Genomic DNA, 14,795 nt, shown 5'->3' with positions numbered 1-14,795 from the left:
TCGTTTAATTGGTTTGGATTTTTCTTCCTTATGAAATATTCTAACAGGGAAAGTTATGCGACAAAGATTTAACCAATTACTAACACAATTTATGAAAAATAAACAGAAGCAACCGGTAGATTTTCGTGCTGCAAATTGAATCAACTATCATTGGCATTATTTGAAATGTTTGAATTGTGGAGATTGATGTTAAATCTGCCACTAAGATTGATGTGCAATTAATACTTCCCAATAGGCAAATGATTAATTGGTATGCATGAAATGGACTAATTCAGTATATGCAACATGTGGTAAGGCAGAAACTAATGCAGAATGCTTCAACAATGGCCCCTGGACATATGCAGAATTCAGTATTTGTACAGAAACAATCACGGAGTCATGTTAACCTCAAATCAAATTACTCCTCAAATTCAGTATTTTTACGAACTAGAAAGATATGCTAACCTCAAATTACTCCACATGAGGTACATTGGAGTCATGGATTGAAAAGTCTAGAACAATTTCCTCCTCTTTTTGACAATCTTCATTATCTTCATCTTGAAAATTAAAAACAGAATATTAACAAATGATATAAGCTATTAGAATAAGAAGTATGATGTAAAAGGATTGAAAAGTAATATAAATTAAATTACCAATATTTTCAAATCCATGTAACCAATTTTGAGTTAAAATTAGAGCTTGAACATTGTCAGGAAGAAGATTAGATCGATACTTGCTAAGCACTTTACCACCAATGTTAAATGTAGATTCACTAGCAACAGTTGTTATTGGAATACTTAACACCTCACATGCTAGTCTACATAGATTTGGATAGCGTTCTTGTCGATCCTTCCAATAGCTCAGAACATCTAACTTTGGAAAATACTTTGGCTCAAGTGGTGTTTCAGTTAGATATAGATCCAACTCAGACTTGCTAGTTACATTCACATTTTGGCTTACGTAATTGATATATTCCTATAACAATATAATGCAAACATAAAAGTTGTTTAAAATAAAGATAAGACAATAATAAATAACAAAATTAGTTAGGAATAATGACTAACTTACATTATATGGATCAATCTCTTGGTCTTGTTCCATATTCAAATGTTCTTCTATTGAACATGTGACTTGAGAACTTGATGCATTGGATGAATTTGACCTCACACTCACATATTCTTCAAAAAGTTTGTACATCTTTCCTTTTATATGATTAAGCTTTTAATCACAAGTGGAAGGATCAAGCTTTGAATAATAGAATCGGAGTGCTTCAAGTTTCATTCGTGGATCAAGAATCATGGCAATTGAAAGAATGATACTATATTCACTCCAATACTTGTCAAATTTATTCATCATCCTTTTTGCCATGTCTTTCATTAAAGGATCATCACTTCTTAGAGTATCCCTTAACAACCACTCAATTTTCCATACTTGCATAAAATATTCATTAGAGGTTGGATAAGATGTCCCTAAAATCAAATTGGTTATCTTATAAAATGGCCTTAAAAATTCACACATCCTTTCAGCTCTTTTCCACTCATCATTTATTGGACAATGTTTAAAGTTTCTATCATGTATAGTGAAACTTCCAAAAGCTCGACGATACTTAAGACCACTTTCAAGCATCAGAAAAGTAGAATTCCATCTAGTAGGTACATCTAACCTTAAGCCCACTTTAGTATCAATACCCCTCACTTGAACAACACATTTAGTAAATGCTATTTTTCTTGCCTCTGACCCTTTCACATATTTAATGCTTTCTCTAATTTTGTGCAAAGCAACTTCAGCCACTTTTAAACCCTCTTGAACTATCAGATTTATGATATGAGCACAACACCTCACATGAAAAAATTCACCCTCACACAATAAGCTATTTTGTAAGCTTAATTGTTCACCCAAAATTTGTTGCATACGATCATTGGCAGTAGCATTGTCTAAAGTTATAGAAAAACTTTTCCTATCAATTCCCCAATCAGCCAAACATTCAAACACTTTATTTGCTAAATCATGACCCGTATGCGGAGGTTCCATTTTACAAAAGGCAAGAATTTTACTATTCAATTTCCAGTTGTCATCAACAAAATGGGCTATCAAACAAATGTATCCCTCTTGAGTACAAGCAGTCAAACAAATTCGATTATGACAATGATGCATTTCATGTTTCAATTTCGCTTTCATCTCAAGATGGAATTTCCATAGATCAGAAACAGTTGTATTCCTACTCACATGCTTCACATCAGGATTCAAATATGAAAGCAATTCTCTAATCCATTTGTACTCAACAAACTTAAATGGCAAACCATGTTTTACAATTGCCATCGTCATAATCTCTCTAACATGCTTGTGATCAAGTTCCCTACCCCTTAACTTTCCCATATGATCAATTATCATCCCCCTACATCTTTATATTTTGGGGTAACATTGCACTTTTTCAAATGACGCAATAGTGTTGAAGTACCTATTTTAGTGCCACCAATTACATATTCTTGCCCACATGCATTACATTTGGCCTTCTCTTTACCATCTTTCACTCCAACTTTAGTAAAATATTTCCAAACTTCAGAGGTAGATGTCTTAGCCTTCTTACTTTCTTTTTGAACCTCATTATCTTCATTATTAACAGAAGGTGGCTCTTGCTCATTAGCTTTTTCATTATTTATATAACCATCAACGTTAAGATTCATATTAACACTCTGATGAATAGTTTCAGATTCCATGCTGCACATTAATTTGTGTAAAAAATAAAAGTGAAAAACTTACTAAAAAGAATAATCAACACATAAACAAATCTGCCCAAAGCATGTGCGCACATACAAGAGAGAGTTTATAGAGCATACCTTAATAGAACAGCTATATCTTTATACAGAGCAAGGACGAACTCCACATTGATGGGTGTTCAATCGCAACTTCACCTAAGTCAAGAAAACAAATGCACAGATGAAAAGTTTCATTTGAGATGTAAACAGAGAAAGAAAGAAACATGAAAATGACGTCGCAGTACCGAGTGAGAGTGGCTAAGCAGAGGAGCAGCAGGAGCAGAAGAAGCGTCGGCTCGACCACCACCAAACGGTCGGCACCAACATCGACCACCACCACCAAAGAACGACCGACGAGCACCACTTCTATGCACCACCGTGACGGACAGGAGTTAGAGGGAAGGGAACTGCGAGTGGGTCGAAATTGAAAATAATAAGAGGATTAGGTTAGGGATTGTGTTTTTTCTCGACTCGACCACCACCGAATGGCCGGCACCAACGTCGACCACCGCCGCCAAAGAACGACCGACGACCACCACCTCTATGCACCACCGCGACGGACACCAGTGAGAGGGAAGGGAATTGAGTCTGTGGGTCGAAAATTAAAATGAGAAGAGAACTAGGTTGGGGATTGCGGCTCGACCACCACAGAACGGCCGACACCAACGTCGACCACCGCCGCCAAAGAACGATTGACAACCACCACTTGTGGCACCACCGCGACAGACACCAGTGAGAGGGAAGGGAACTGCGTCTGCGTGGGTCAAAAATGAAAATGAGAAAGAAGTTAGGGATTGCATTGTATTTTCTGATTCTGAATGAAATATTAATTTTATTAAATTACATTTTTTTAATAAAGGTGGGTTGGTGGGTCGGCTCACCATAACTCGGCTCGAACCCACACAGCCCGCGGGTTAAGTGAGTTCAACCCGTTTTGACCCATTATCGCAAAAAAAAATTTCCCAACCCGACTCGGCTCGAACCCGTGGTGAGCCGGGTTGGCTCACGGGTTTGGGCTCACATTGACATCTCTAGTTCTGCCTATCATCCTCAGACAGATGGGCAATCTGAGAGAGTGATTCAGTCCTTGGAGGACTTGTTGAGGATGTGCATCTTGGATCATCTCGGTAGTTGGGATGAGGTGTTACCGCTGGTGGAATTCACCTACAACAACAGTTATCAAGCGAGTATATGGATGGTGCCTTATGAAGCTTTGTATGGGAGGAGATGTAGAACTCCCTTATGTTGGCATCAGGATGATGAATCAGTCTTGGTTAGGCCAAAGTTGTTGCAACAAACCATAGAGAAAGTACGGTTGGTGAGAGACAGGTTGCAAGCATCCTAGAGTCGGCAGAAAGCTTATGTGGATCGGTGGAGGAGTCCCTTAGAGTTTGCAACTGGGGATCATGTTTTCTTAAGGGTAACCCGAACCACTAGTGTGGGAAGGGTTATCCGCTCGAAGAAGCTTTCTCCTAAATTCTTGGGTCCATATCAGATCTTGAGGAGGATAGGACCTGTGGCTTATGAGATTGCATTGCCACCCCTAGTTGGCTAATCTCCCCCCAGTTTTCCATGTTTCCTAACTACGAAAGTATATGTTTGACCCGTTGCATGTGTTGGAGGCTGAAGATGTGCAAGTTAGGGAGGATCTCAGAGTGGAGGTACAACCAGTGGCTATAGTGGATCGCCAAGTTAGGGAACAGAAGGAGAGAGCCACCAGTCTTGTTAAGGTCATTTGAGACCGGAGGACATATGACTCTACTTGGGAGCTAGAGGAAGACACGAGGAGGTCATATACACATCTTTTCTGGTAAGTCTTATTTTTCGAGGACGAAAAATTTTTGTTGTTGGGGAAATTGTAAACCCCATTTCCCTTCAGCTTTATATGTGTATGGGTCTGGCCCTTTTCATGGGCCTAAGGCCAACCCAATAAGGGGACCCAATACCCCTTTCCAGCCCCTAACACTTGCATTCTGTTTCATTTTCTAAGGCACAGTGAACCTCCCACTTCAGCCTAACTAAAGTTCGTTCTGCCTCCAAGTAAGTTGAGACTGGAAACATCTTTTATTTGTTCTTCCCTTTTTCCGTTTAGGCACATTGGTCTGGCTAGGGTTTAATTGCAGGTTTGTCTTGGATTTCGTGTTTCAACTCACTACTCTAGCTCTTGGAGCTATGGTACTCTTTAGTTGCGGACTTGTTGCGTTTGCTAGCGTCTAAAAAGGTAAGGGAAGCTAGGGTTTCACGTTATTTCTATTTTATGCGATTAATATTTTGTGAAAATGTTAGTTTTTGGTATATTTCTGAGTTAGGGGTTCAAATGTTCATGAAATGTGATATTCGACGTTATTTCTCGTATTCTGGATGCGTCGCACAGTCGCTGGGCGAGTGACTTGGTCGCTGGGTGATTGTGTATTTTACTGATATGCACAGTTTTAGTAAAATTGACTTTCCTGACTCATTAACTGTTGGATGGAACTCAAATTTTGACATTTGGTTCATAACATGCTATCTTATGATTTGACCAGTTGGATCGTCGATTAGGTGTCTGTAGCTCGTGAAATGTGTCATGCATTACTGTAGTGATTTTGGTTTTGTGATAATAAATTTACTTAGGAATTTTGGTGGGAGAATTATGGTTGTGTGTTGTGCTTGATTGTATGGAATTGCAGGTACTTAAATGTTGGCACTCATTTATTTGGGATGAATATTATTTTGTGATATATGTATGTCATGATATGCATTTATAAAGTATGAGATTAAATGAAATCTTGTTATGTTGAGTATGAAATGGAAAACATGACTTGTTTGATTGGTGGTGGTTTGGCATGAGAATTGAATGCTTGATATGGCATGTGGATTTTGTTGGTAAAAGAGTTTCAAGGGACACTATTGGTGATGGTGGTTAGTGTATACCTTTATATAGGAGATGTCTAGATAAAGGAAGGTATCCTGAACTCTAAAAATTATTCACGCTCACATAGAGTAGAATAATTTATGTGGTGAGAGTGGTAGGAGGTCCTGGTCTTGGGTCATATTGGGCCCAAGACATTAGAGGATTAACCCTGTGTGTGGTTGGGTGATAACCTTGTGTTTAGACTCTACAGAGTTTAGAAGGCAGCACAAGCGCATACTTCATTTAGAATTCTATATCAAGAGTATGATCCGGATATTGAGTCATAGAGTCTTGAAATTGTTTGCTTTCACATGATTTGGGTGCCTACTGCTTTGTCTGTGCATAATATGATCTGACTATTTATTTGCTCTATAACATGATTAAAACATTTTTTGCTCCAGCTTACCCTTTCTTTGGTGTATGTTTCTTTGCTTGGTTTCTCCTTTTTGCAATGATCACCAATTTATTGGTGTGAGTAGATGTGGAAACCCCTGGAGGTACTCAGGGTGGTGATGCTACTGTGTAGAGTGGTCCCCATGGTTTGGGTTATGGCTCACAGTTGAACCCTTTTGAAGAACTCTTAGTTTGTTTTAAATTTCTTGCTCCCTGAGCAATCCTTTTGCAAAATAATAGTACTCTTGTGTTATGTTTTATGGTATTGTGGTGTGCCTAAACTTTTATTCCAAGTATATTATGGATAACTATAATAGTTAGTACATGTATGCTTCATGTCATGTGCTCTTTTATATTAAAATTATGTGATGCTTAATTTTAGTAGATTACTTTATTAAAAATGGAATGTCACAACATTCGTTTTAGTACATACATATATATACATATATATATATATATATATATATATATATATATATATATATATATATATAATTATCTATAACACTTAATTAATATTTTAAAGAATTAAAATTTATATTATTAAAAAAATAAATTTTAGATGTTAAAAATTTAATTAAAATGTTACAAAAGTTAATAATTTTAATAAATAAAGTAATACTTTATGTTAAAAATAATATCTTGTGTGAAGTATTCATTTAAGATTTTCATAACGCTTCTCTTTATAAAAGTCAATGGTATAAATATATGTTTTTTATTTATTATATAATTATCTATAACGGTTAATATATATTTTAAACAATTGAAATTTATATTATTAAAAAAATAAATTTTAGATGTTTAAAAGTAATTAAAATGTGAACAAATGTTATCAAAGTTAATAATTTTAATAAAATAATGTAAGACTTTTTTTTTAAGAAAATAATGTTTTGTGTGAAGTGTTCATTTAAGATTTTCATTATAAAAAGTATGAAAGAAATAAATTTTGCTGAAAAAATATTAATGATTTTCTCAAAAGGAAGTAATTGTATTTATTACCCAATTAATGCAATTAATGTAGATAGTCATTTTAAATTAAAGCAAAGACTAGGATTAGGATGAAGAGTATGTCATTTCATTTACTCGTGAATGCTTCTATATATAGATAGATTACCAAGTCATTGTTATATGATAGAGTTGAGAAAAGGATGATGAATATATTGATATTTTTTTGTTGCTTGTGTTTAGTGATTAGTCATTATGTTGGTGGTATTCAAGATAGCTTGAAGGAAGAGATGGAGTTTCAGACAAACCCAAACCTCACTGATAAAACTCCAATCAAGATTATTTATGTAGTTCATAATTTTCTTAAATTTCTTAATATCTTTTTTTTTCTAACTTTATTTCACATTATATGTATTACTAATTTTATTATACTTTTATTTTGGATTTTATAGACAGAATTTAAAGAAATTGTTGATTGTATTGATATTTACAAACAACCAGCCTTCGACCATCCTTTACTAAAAGACCATAAATTACAGGTAAATAATAAAAACCTTTTGTTATATAAAAGGTTCAGCTTTAAAATCTTTTAATGTTTTAGTTTAAACTTTCAATCTCCTTTTGATTATATTTTTTTCTTTCTAAACTTTAATTTTCATTCCTTTTCTTTCAGATGAAACCCAATTTTGAAAATTTAATTGAAAAAATATTTGCGAATAATTCACAAATTGGATCCATGTTTGGGCTTGATAAAGAAGAATGTCCACCAGGAACAGTTCCTATACAAAGAACGAAATATGATATCTCTGAAGAAAAAATATTAAATGATCATATATTACTTAAAGATATCCCTGGTGTTCATGTAAGATATCTTAACAATCTTGATTCTTTATTCCAATAAATTATATTTTATGTTGATTAGTTTTTTTAATATATTTATTTTTTGCAGGTCGTAGAAATATCTATGCTACAAAGACTTGCTCCTTTTTATAAAGTTAGTGGAATAAGTAGCATTTATAATCCAAAAGTTGAGAAAGGTCAAATCTCTATGGGTCATATATGGGCTGAGAATGGACCTGTAGAATCTTCCAATAGAATAACTGTTGGATGGCATGTGAGTTAAAATGATTCTATTTATAATTTTTTATTGTTGCAAATTTAGGTAATTTAATTTGTCTCTTAAATGTCAATAAAAAATTCGGTATGTTCATATTAAAGATTGTTATTCCATAGACTACTTAAATTTTTTTACTTTTTCTTAACATTTATTTTATTTGAAATAATAATTTTACTTTTATTAAATTTATGAGTTATGAGGTAAAGAAAAATAAATAAAGTTAATAAAATAAATATAATATAATAATTTTATTATAATGAAGAAAAAATATCATAATTATTGATTTTTATGAAAATAATTTTAAAAACACATAAAATATGATAACAAAATTTCTAATTGATTTCGTACTTTGATATCAGGTACTTCCAAAAATATATGGTGATACAAGAACACATTTCTATATATCATGGACGGTAAGAAGACATATCATTGTATTTTATTTAAATCTAATGTAATTTGTAGAACTAAAACATGGAAGAGAATAATAAATCTTAGGTATGGGTGTTGCTTATTCTCTTTTCACTTTTTTCTCTGAGACAAATGGATATTTGTGACTTTGCATATAATAAACACTTGAGAAGATTATAATTAAGCTTTCTAAATAAAAATTAATTTTTTTATTAGTAGTTACATACATTCCATTTTTTTAAATTTAAGTCAATGTTAAATTACAGTCAGATAATTTCAAGAAGACAGGATGCTACAATACCATATGTCGAGGTTTTGTTCAAGTTCATGCCAAGATTTTTCCTGGTGAATATTTTCGTCAAACGTCTACCTATGGTGGACCAACTTATGAGGCTTACATGGCTATCACTCAGGTAATTATTTTTGCAATTAAATTTTCACTTTTAATTAAAATTGAATGACTCTTAGATGCATTATTAATATCTATTTTACTTTTATTTCATGATATGTTATTGACAAAAGCTGAAGTGTGTTTTTAGGATCCAAAGACAAAAAATTGGTGGATAAGTTTAGGAAATGTGAGCATTGGATATTATCCAGCAACATTATTCTCGAACTTAGGGTCCGCATCCATTGTAGGGTGGGGTGGGAGAACGAGAGCCAATGTTGGTGATCTTAGTCCTCCAATGGGATCTGGGCATTTTCCTAATGGAAACAAGACTCATGCATCTTATTTTAGATCTCCCAAGATTCAAGATGCATCAAGATATGTTTATGAACCTGATACTTATATGATCAAAGTCTTCTCTGATAATACGAATTGTTATGGTTTTGAAGGAGATTTTGACAAGGTTCAACATGAACGTATCTTCCAGTTTGGAGGACCTGGAGGAAAATGTGGAATTTAATTTTCTTTATAGTTAACCTCTATATGAATTTTATGAGTTTAATATTAATCATCTTTGTTTAGTATAATTTATCTTTCATAATCATTGTCTCCATTGTCTTGGTAATTTTTAGAATGCTATCCATTTTCCAAATAAAGTTGGACGACTTTTTGTTTTCATTAAATTTTTTTTTTTATCATACTATCGATATGAAGTATTATATAGGATAAAGTAGTTTTTATATTAAGAAGTATAGAAATGAATTATAAATTTAAACCTACCTAAGGAAATAAATTAAGTATAGAATTCACATTTTATTTAAAAATTAATTTTATAGGATAAGGTAGTTTATATATCTATTTTATAACAACTAGAACATTAAATTAAATTGATGTCAACTTCTCGTAAAATATATGAATTTACATAATCAAATCATTATTACTAAATATAGAACATTTTTCTTCATAAATTATATTTAATATAATATTAAAATATTTTTCTTACACAGTAAACTATATATATACTTAATATTATTAGAAGTGTCATTTTTACTCATGCCTAATTTCTCCAAACTTCTACTTACAATTCAATCCATGCCTATATTCGAGTTGAGTCATCTTAGATCCATAGTCAAACGGAGTCGACCTAGGTCGAAGGTCAAGATGAGTTAACTCTTACCGAAGATCAAGACCATTCATTCGTCTCCTGCCAAACGTCGAGACGACTTGGCTAGGACCAAACATCAAGACAAGTCAATAAAGGTCAAACATCTAAAAAAGTCGGCATAGGTCAAAGGTCAAGATGAGTCAACCCGAGTCGAAGTAGCCAAGTTAGCACATGTTAAACGTCAATTCGAGCTAAAGTTTTTATTTCCATACTTATTGTTCCTTGTATGTCTAATAATATATTTAAAAGAATTAATATTTCTTAGTATTTAGAAAAAAACTTGTGGGTTGAGCTTGGCTAACAAAGCTTTCATGGACATTTTGGGCTTGTGGGTTTTTTCAATGGGAGCTTTTTCGCCCTATGGATCTTTTTTGTCCCCATCCTATGTGGTCAAGTCCAGACCTAGTGGTGTAGGCTAAACTGATAAGTCTAGACTTATGGCAGGTTCTAGTGCTAAAAGTGTTCATTAACTCGATACATATTATAAATTGTTTGTTGATTATTTTGTTTCACAAATAGAGAAAAAATTGAAAAAGAACTTTGAAGAGAGAAGAAGGAAAAGAAAAGAAAGAGTAACAACATAAATATAAAGAATAAAATGTTTGATGAACATTGGAAAAGATATGTTGTAATTGTGATAGGAGAAAGAAGAAAATAAATAAAAGAGAAGGATGATGAACCCAAATTCGAAAACAATGTTGTTGGAAAATAACAACCATGTCTCCCACATCTAACTACCATTTTTTTGCCACAGGATCCTAAAAGCACATGTCACCTTTTCTTATCTACGTGTTTTTAAAAGTCATATTCAATTCTACTTAAAATGAAATTTAATAACATACTTATTTACCTTAGTAATAACAATTTGAAACTCATAAGTTGGTCCACCATAGACATATTAAGTGGGAGAAACCTCCACCAAGGTAATATCTTTCAACGAGGAGAATGAGGACAAAACTTGGACATTGAACATCCTGTCTTCTTGTAATTGTTTAAAACTTACTCAATTTAAAGAATTGAAACATGTAGCATAAAAAAGTGAAATGATATGTAGCAAATAAATAAATTTAAGTTTCATTTATAAAAGTTAATCATAATCTTCTAAGAAGCATTTAAGCAAAGACACAAACATCCATTTGTATGGGAAAAAAAGTGGAAAGGGAATACACCAATACCTACCATTTCTTAGACATTATCTCTCCCATGTTTTGTTTTCATAAATTGATTAAATAAAAATGTAAGGTTTAAGTAGTAATTTTATTTTTATATTTAGGTATTTGATTGCTTTTGGTCTCTATAATTTTTTTTTACCTAAATGAGTCTTTATTTAAAAAAATAAAAAGACTCAATAATTGGGTCTCTCTTTTGTTAAAAAAATACTAAATGTGACCTATTCCATTAAATTGAAGTTAATGTCTTTATGAGGTGTTGTAACATTCTGTCCGGATATTATTAATACCTCATTTAATATAACTGTAATTTCCAAAAATGCAGGAAATTTAAAACTTTATTTCATCGTAAAATACTCTTAAATCCATAATTATAAAACTCAATTATAAGTCTGATAACATAAAAGTTTACAAGTTATTAAAAAAAACATAATAAAACTCTGATAAAAACTTCTCCTAGTCTAGTCCCCGCTCCAGCTCTATGCCTCACCAGATCCACCTGCAACATCATCTGCTCTCGTGTACTGCGTACACGATCATCGCCAAACACAAGCAGATAGGGTGAGCTAATAGAGAAAAAAACATATGTATACAAATCATATAATTTTATGCACACAAAAAGAACCTACCTCCTTTAATTTCACACACATGGCCACCACCATGTCAATCGTGTTTTACGTCTTCTAGAGAATACCTTAAGATGTCTTGTTGCCACACCTACCGGCCACAACTGACAGAGTACATGCGGGAAACCATGCTATGGATCATACACCGTAACACCAGGTGGAGTTCCTAATACGAATAACATTCGTACGCCCTGAGACTACCAAACTCGTTAGATATTACTAAGGAGGTCAATCTCACTGAACCCATCCGTACACGCCGCTATGTGCACACTCACACCAGCAACACTCACCAACCTGAGCCACAACTCAAGAGTTCCTCGTGTTCATTCGCCATCCCGAGCCACAACTCAAGAGATGTTATTTCGAGCCACAACTCAAGAAATACCACGTGCTTAACCCCTATCTCGAGCCACAACTCAAGGAACACCAGAAAGTCGACCTTTGAGGCATCATAGGAGCATTGTAGACCACGCACATCAAAGTAAGCAAAACACCTTTGCTTCACGGTATCGCCTGGCACAGCGCACAGGGTGCCAAATGCCTCAGGTCTCCAGACCGCCTGGTGGGGGACGCATACTGCCAAGCGTCAAGCCCCTTTAGAATCCTATGTTTGCAGTGATCGCCTGGCGGATCAACCACTACCACCAGGCGCCTCGTCTCGCTGACACTCTCTGAACAACAGTTATCGCCTGGCGGTTCCAATCCTACTGTCAGGCGCTGCACTAGTAATGCCTGGTTTACTGGTTTGGCACACTCTCCATAAGCACCTAACACTCGCAGCGAACCATACCAAGATCAATCAACCCCACTTCCAAGTGACTTAACCTTACTACCACTCCTTCTACTATCAATTAAATTCATGACCCAAGATTACTAATAAGTGAACTTGCTCAAGTTCAACCCTTCCATATCATAACATACCACTGTTAACTTTATACCTCATTTACTATATCACTTACTCAAAATATTACCTAAGTTTCTATCCACCTTCAAATAGCATAACCATTATATCTTAACCATGCGTCTCCTACCATTTCAACTGTAGCAAATCCACTTAATCGTACCACTCAACAATTCAGTTTGCCTTTCCCACCGCCAACTAACCTCTGGTTTTATTAACCTATCTTCTACTATGAATGTATCCAAATCTAGCCAAGGCCATCATAGCTTAGTGATCACACAAAATCTCCTCTCACTCCTTCCCTATATGTTTAGTTCTCATCCAACAAGTTTAAAACTCTTATTTAATTCTCACACGATCTATACTCCAGTTTCCAATCACTCTAATGCATCACACACACGCTCACACACACACACACACACACACACACACACACACACACACACGCTCACGCTCACACACACACACGTCACAATTCTAGTATGGCGCTTGGCGGCAAACTGGGTGCCGCTAGGCGGTCCCTGTAATTCCAGTAACCCCAAACCTTTCTAGGCACCTACAAACCTTAGGGTACCCCAAGTATTCTAGTTTAATTGAAATTACTACCTAATGGCTGCACTCATGTGTTTATATTCACGGTTCATTCCAAACATCCCAATATACGTATTTCCATCAACCTTTACCACTTAGTATAGTGCGAATTGGAGACTCCCAATTAATCAACCCTAAAATCATGTTCATACAATTTCCAATTGATCCTTTAATTACATCTAATTCAACGTATTCTGGTTTCCAATCACTTACAAACCATTAATAATGTCTTTTCCCCCGATCAAAATCAACCCAGAATCCCAAAACACCAAAAGTCGAGTCAAATTGACTCACGTTGCCTGGTGGGTGTTCATCACCGCTAGGAAATTCAACCAAAACCCAAAAAACTGGGTAAGAAACAGGTGTCGCCTAGTGGCATGCCGCAAGGCGGTTCCCCCCTTCAGGAACCCAGAAACCACTCCATACGCATGAGTCGCCTGGTGGCTATGAATAGCCCACCAGACGATTTCTGGAAATTTTCCAGAAACCCAAAATTCGTAAAATTAATAGGTTATAAACAGCCAATTGTACATGCTTTTCATACAGATTAAACGATATAATTTAAGAAACGAGTTCATCTCCCCTAACCTGGAATTCCACGCTTAAACTTGAATATTCTTTAATTCTTCCTTGCTCCCAAATGGTTTGCCTTGGTTCTCTCCACTTAGCCTCTATGCTCTACTTAGCCTCTATGCTTCACTCACAACCCAATTCCATTCTGAATTCTCTCTCTCACAATTCCAGAATAATGGCAGCCCCAACAAAACCCTTCTCTCACCCTTAATTGGTCACTTTAATTGTTTCATAACTAAGGTTAATGGCCAAAACAAAAATTGGCATTAACATGACCTTAATTTTCATTCAATACTCATTTAGTGGTTGTTTTTCCAGCCTCCTTGACTGCTAAGGTTTCTGGCTTTTTATATTCATGTCAAAACTAATTTTAGCAAAAATAAAGTTTAAATATTTCGTGATAATTCATATAATTCTATGATTATATTATCACTCCACATGATCAATCATATTATTAAAATAATAATAAATCAAATAACACATAATTGGCATACATAGGACTCAAACCCAAGTCCTTTCACATAATTAAGTACTTTCAACCATTTGAACTAGCACTTTTCCACGTCAAATTAATCAATAATTAATGCCATAAAGGCTTCCACTACCCGTTTTTATTAATTAATTATTTAATTAATTAATTTTCACGGGTCTTACAGAGAAAGGGTGGATCAACCCGCAAGCCCACCCATTAGCGAGATGGGTTCAAACTCCCAGCCTGTTTTCAGACATCAAGCTGGCTCAGCCTGGCCTGATTTTGGTGGACCAAAAACGAGGCAGACCTAAAGGGGTCGGACCCGTTTTGACACCCATGGACCTAAATACTATTTAGTCCCTATTTTTGTTTAGTTTGTTCAATGTAGTGTTATTTTTATTTTTTTATTGAAGTCTCAA

The 14,795-nt window shown here is 34.5% G+C and overlaps 2 protein-coding genes across 2 annotated transcripts; one reads left to right on the top strand and one right to left on the bottom strand.

Moving 5' to 3' along the window:
* Positions 1 to 1,200: 1,200 nt before the first annotated feature.
* LOC114180690 (zinc finger BED domain-containing protein RICESLEEPER 2-like) lies at positions 1,201 to 2,298 on the bottom strand. The gene has a single exon (XM_028066993.1). It carries the CDS (start codon positions 2,296 to 2,298, stop codon positions 1,201 to 1,203), a length of 1,098 nt encoding a protein of 365 aa, XP_027922794.1.
* A 4,860-nt stretch (positions 2,299 to 7,158) lies between these two features.
* On the top strand, positions 7,159 to 9,466 carry LOC114182623. Its single transcript, XM_028069525.1, has 7 exons — positions 7,159 to 7,313; positions 7,419 to 7,505; positions 7,640 to 7,828; positions 7,916 to 8,080; positions 8,443 to 8,496; positions 8,758 to 8,904; positions 9,031 to 9,466. Exons 1-7 carry the CDS (start codon positions 7,170 to 7,172, stop codon positions 9,397 to 9,399), a joined length of 1,155 nt encoding a protein of 384 aa, XP_027925326.1. The 5' UTR covers positions 7,159 to 7,169; the 3' UTR covers positions 9,400 to 9,466.
* The last annotated feature ends 5,329 nt before the right edge of the window (positions 9,467 to 14,795 follow it).

The sequence above is a fragment of the Vigna unguiculata genome, chromosome 4, assembly GCF_004118075.2.
Source record: "Vigna unguiculata cultivar IT97K-499-35 chromosome 4, ASM411807v1, whole genome shotgun sequence".
NCBI classification, from domain to species: Eukaryota; Viridiplantae; Streptophyta; class Magnoliopsida; order Fabales; family Fabaceae; genus Vigna; species Vigna unguiculata.
The sequence above is the reverse complement of the archived record's forward strand: the minus strand, read 5'-3'. Positions and strand labels throughout refer to the sequence as shown.

Bases quoted from the DNA above. Each gene is read 5' to 3' on its own strand.
- LOC114180690 (XM_028066993.1), bottom strand. From the start codon at position 2,298: ATGGCAATTGTAAAACATGGTTTGCCATTTAAGTTTGTTGAGTACAAA.
- LOC114182623 (XM_028069525.1), top strand. From the start codon at position 7,170: ATGATGAATATATTGATATTTTTTTGTTGCTTGTGTTTAGTGATTAGT. The intron at 7,506-7,639 runs GTAAATAATAAA...CTTTTCTTTCAG, and splicing joins TAAAAGACCATAAATTACAG to ATGAAACCCAATTTTGAAAA. The intron at 8,081-8,442 runs GTGAGTTAAAAT...CTTTGATATCAG, and splicing joins GAATAACTGTTGGATGGCAT to GTACTTCCAAAAATATATGG.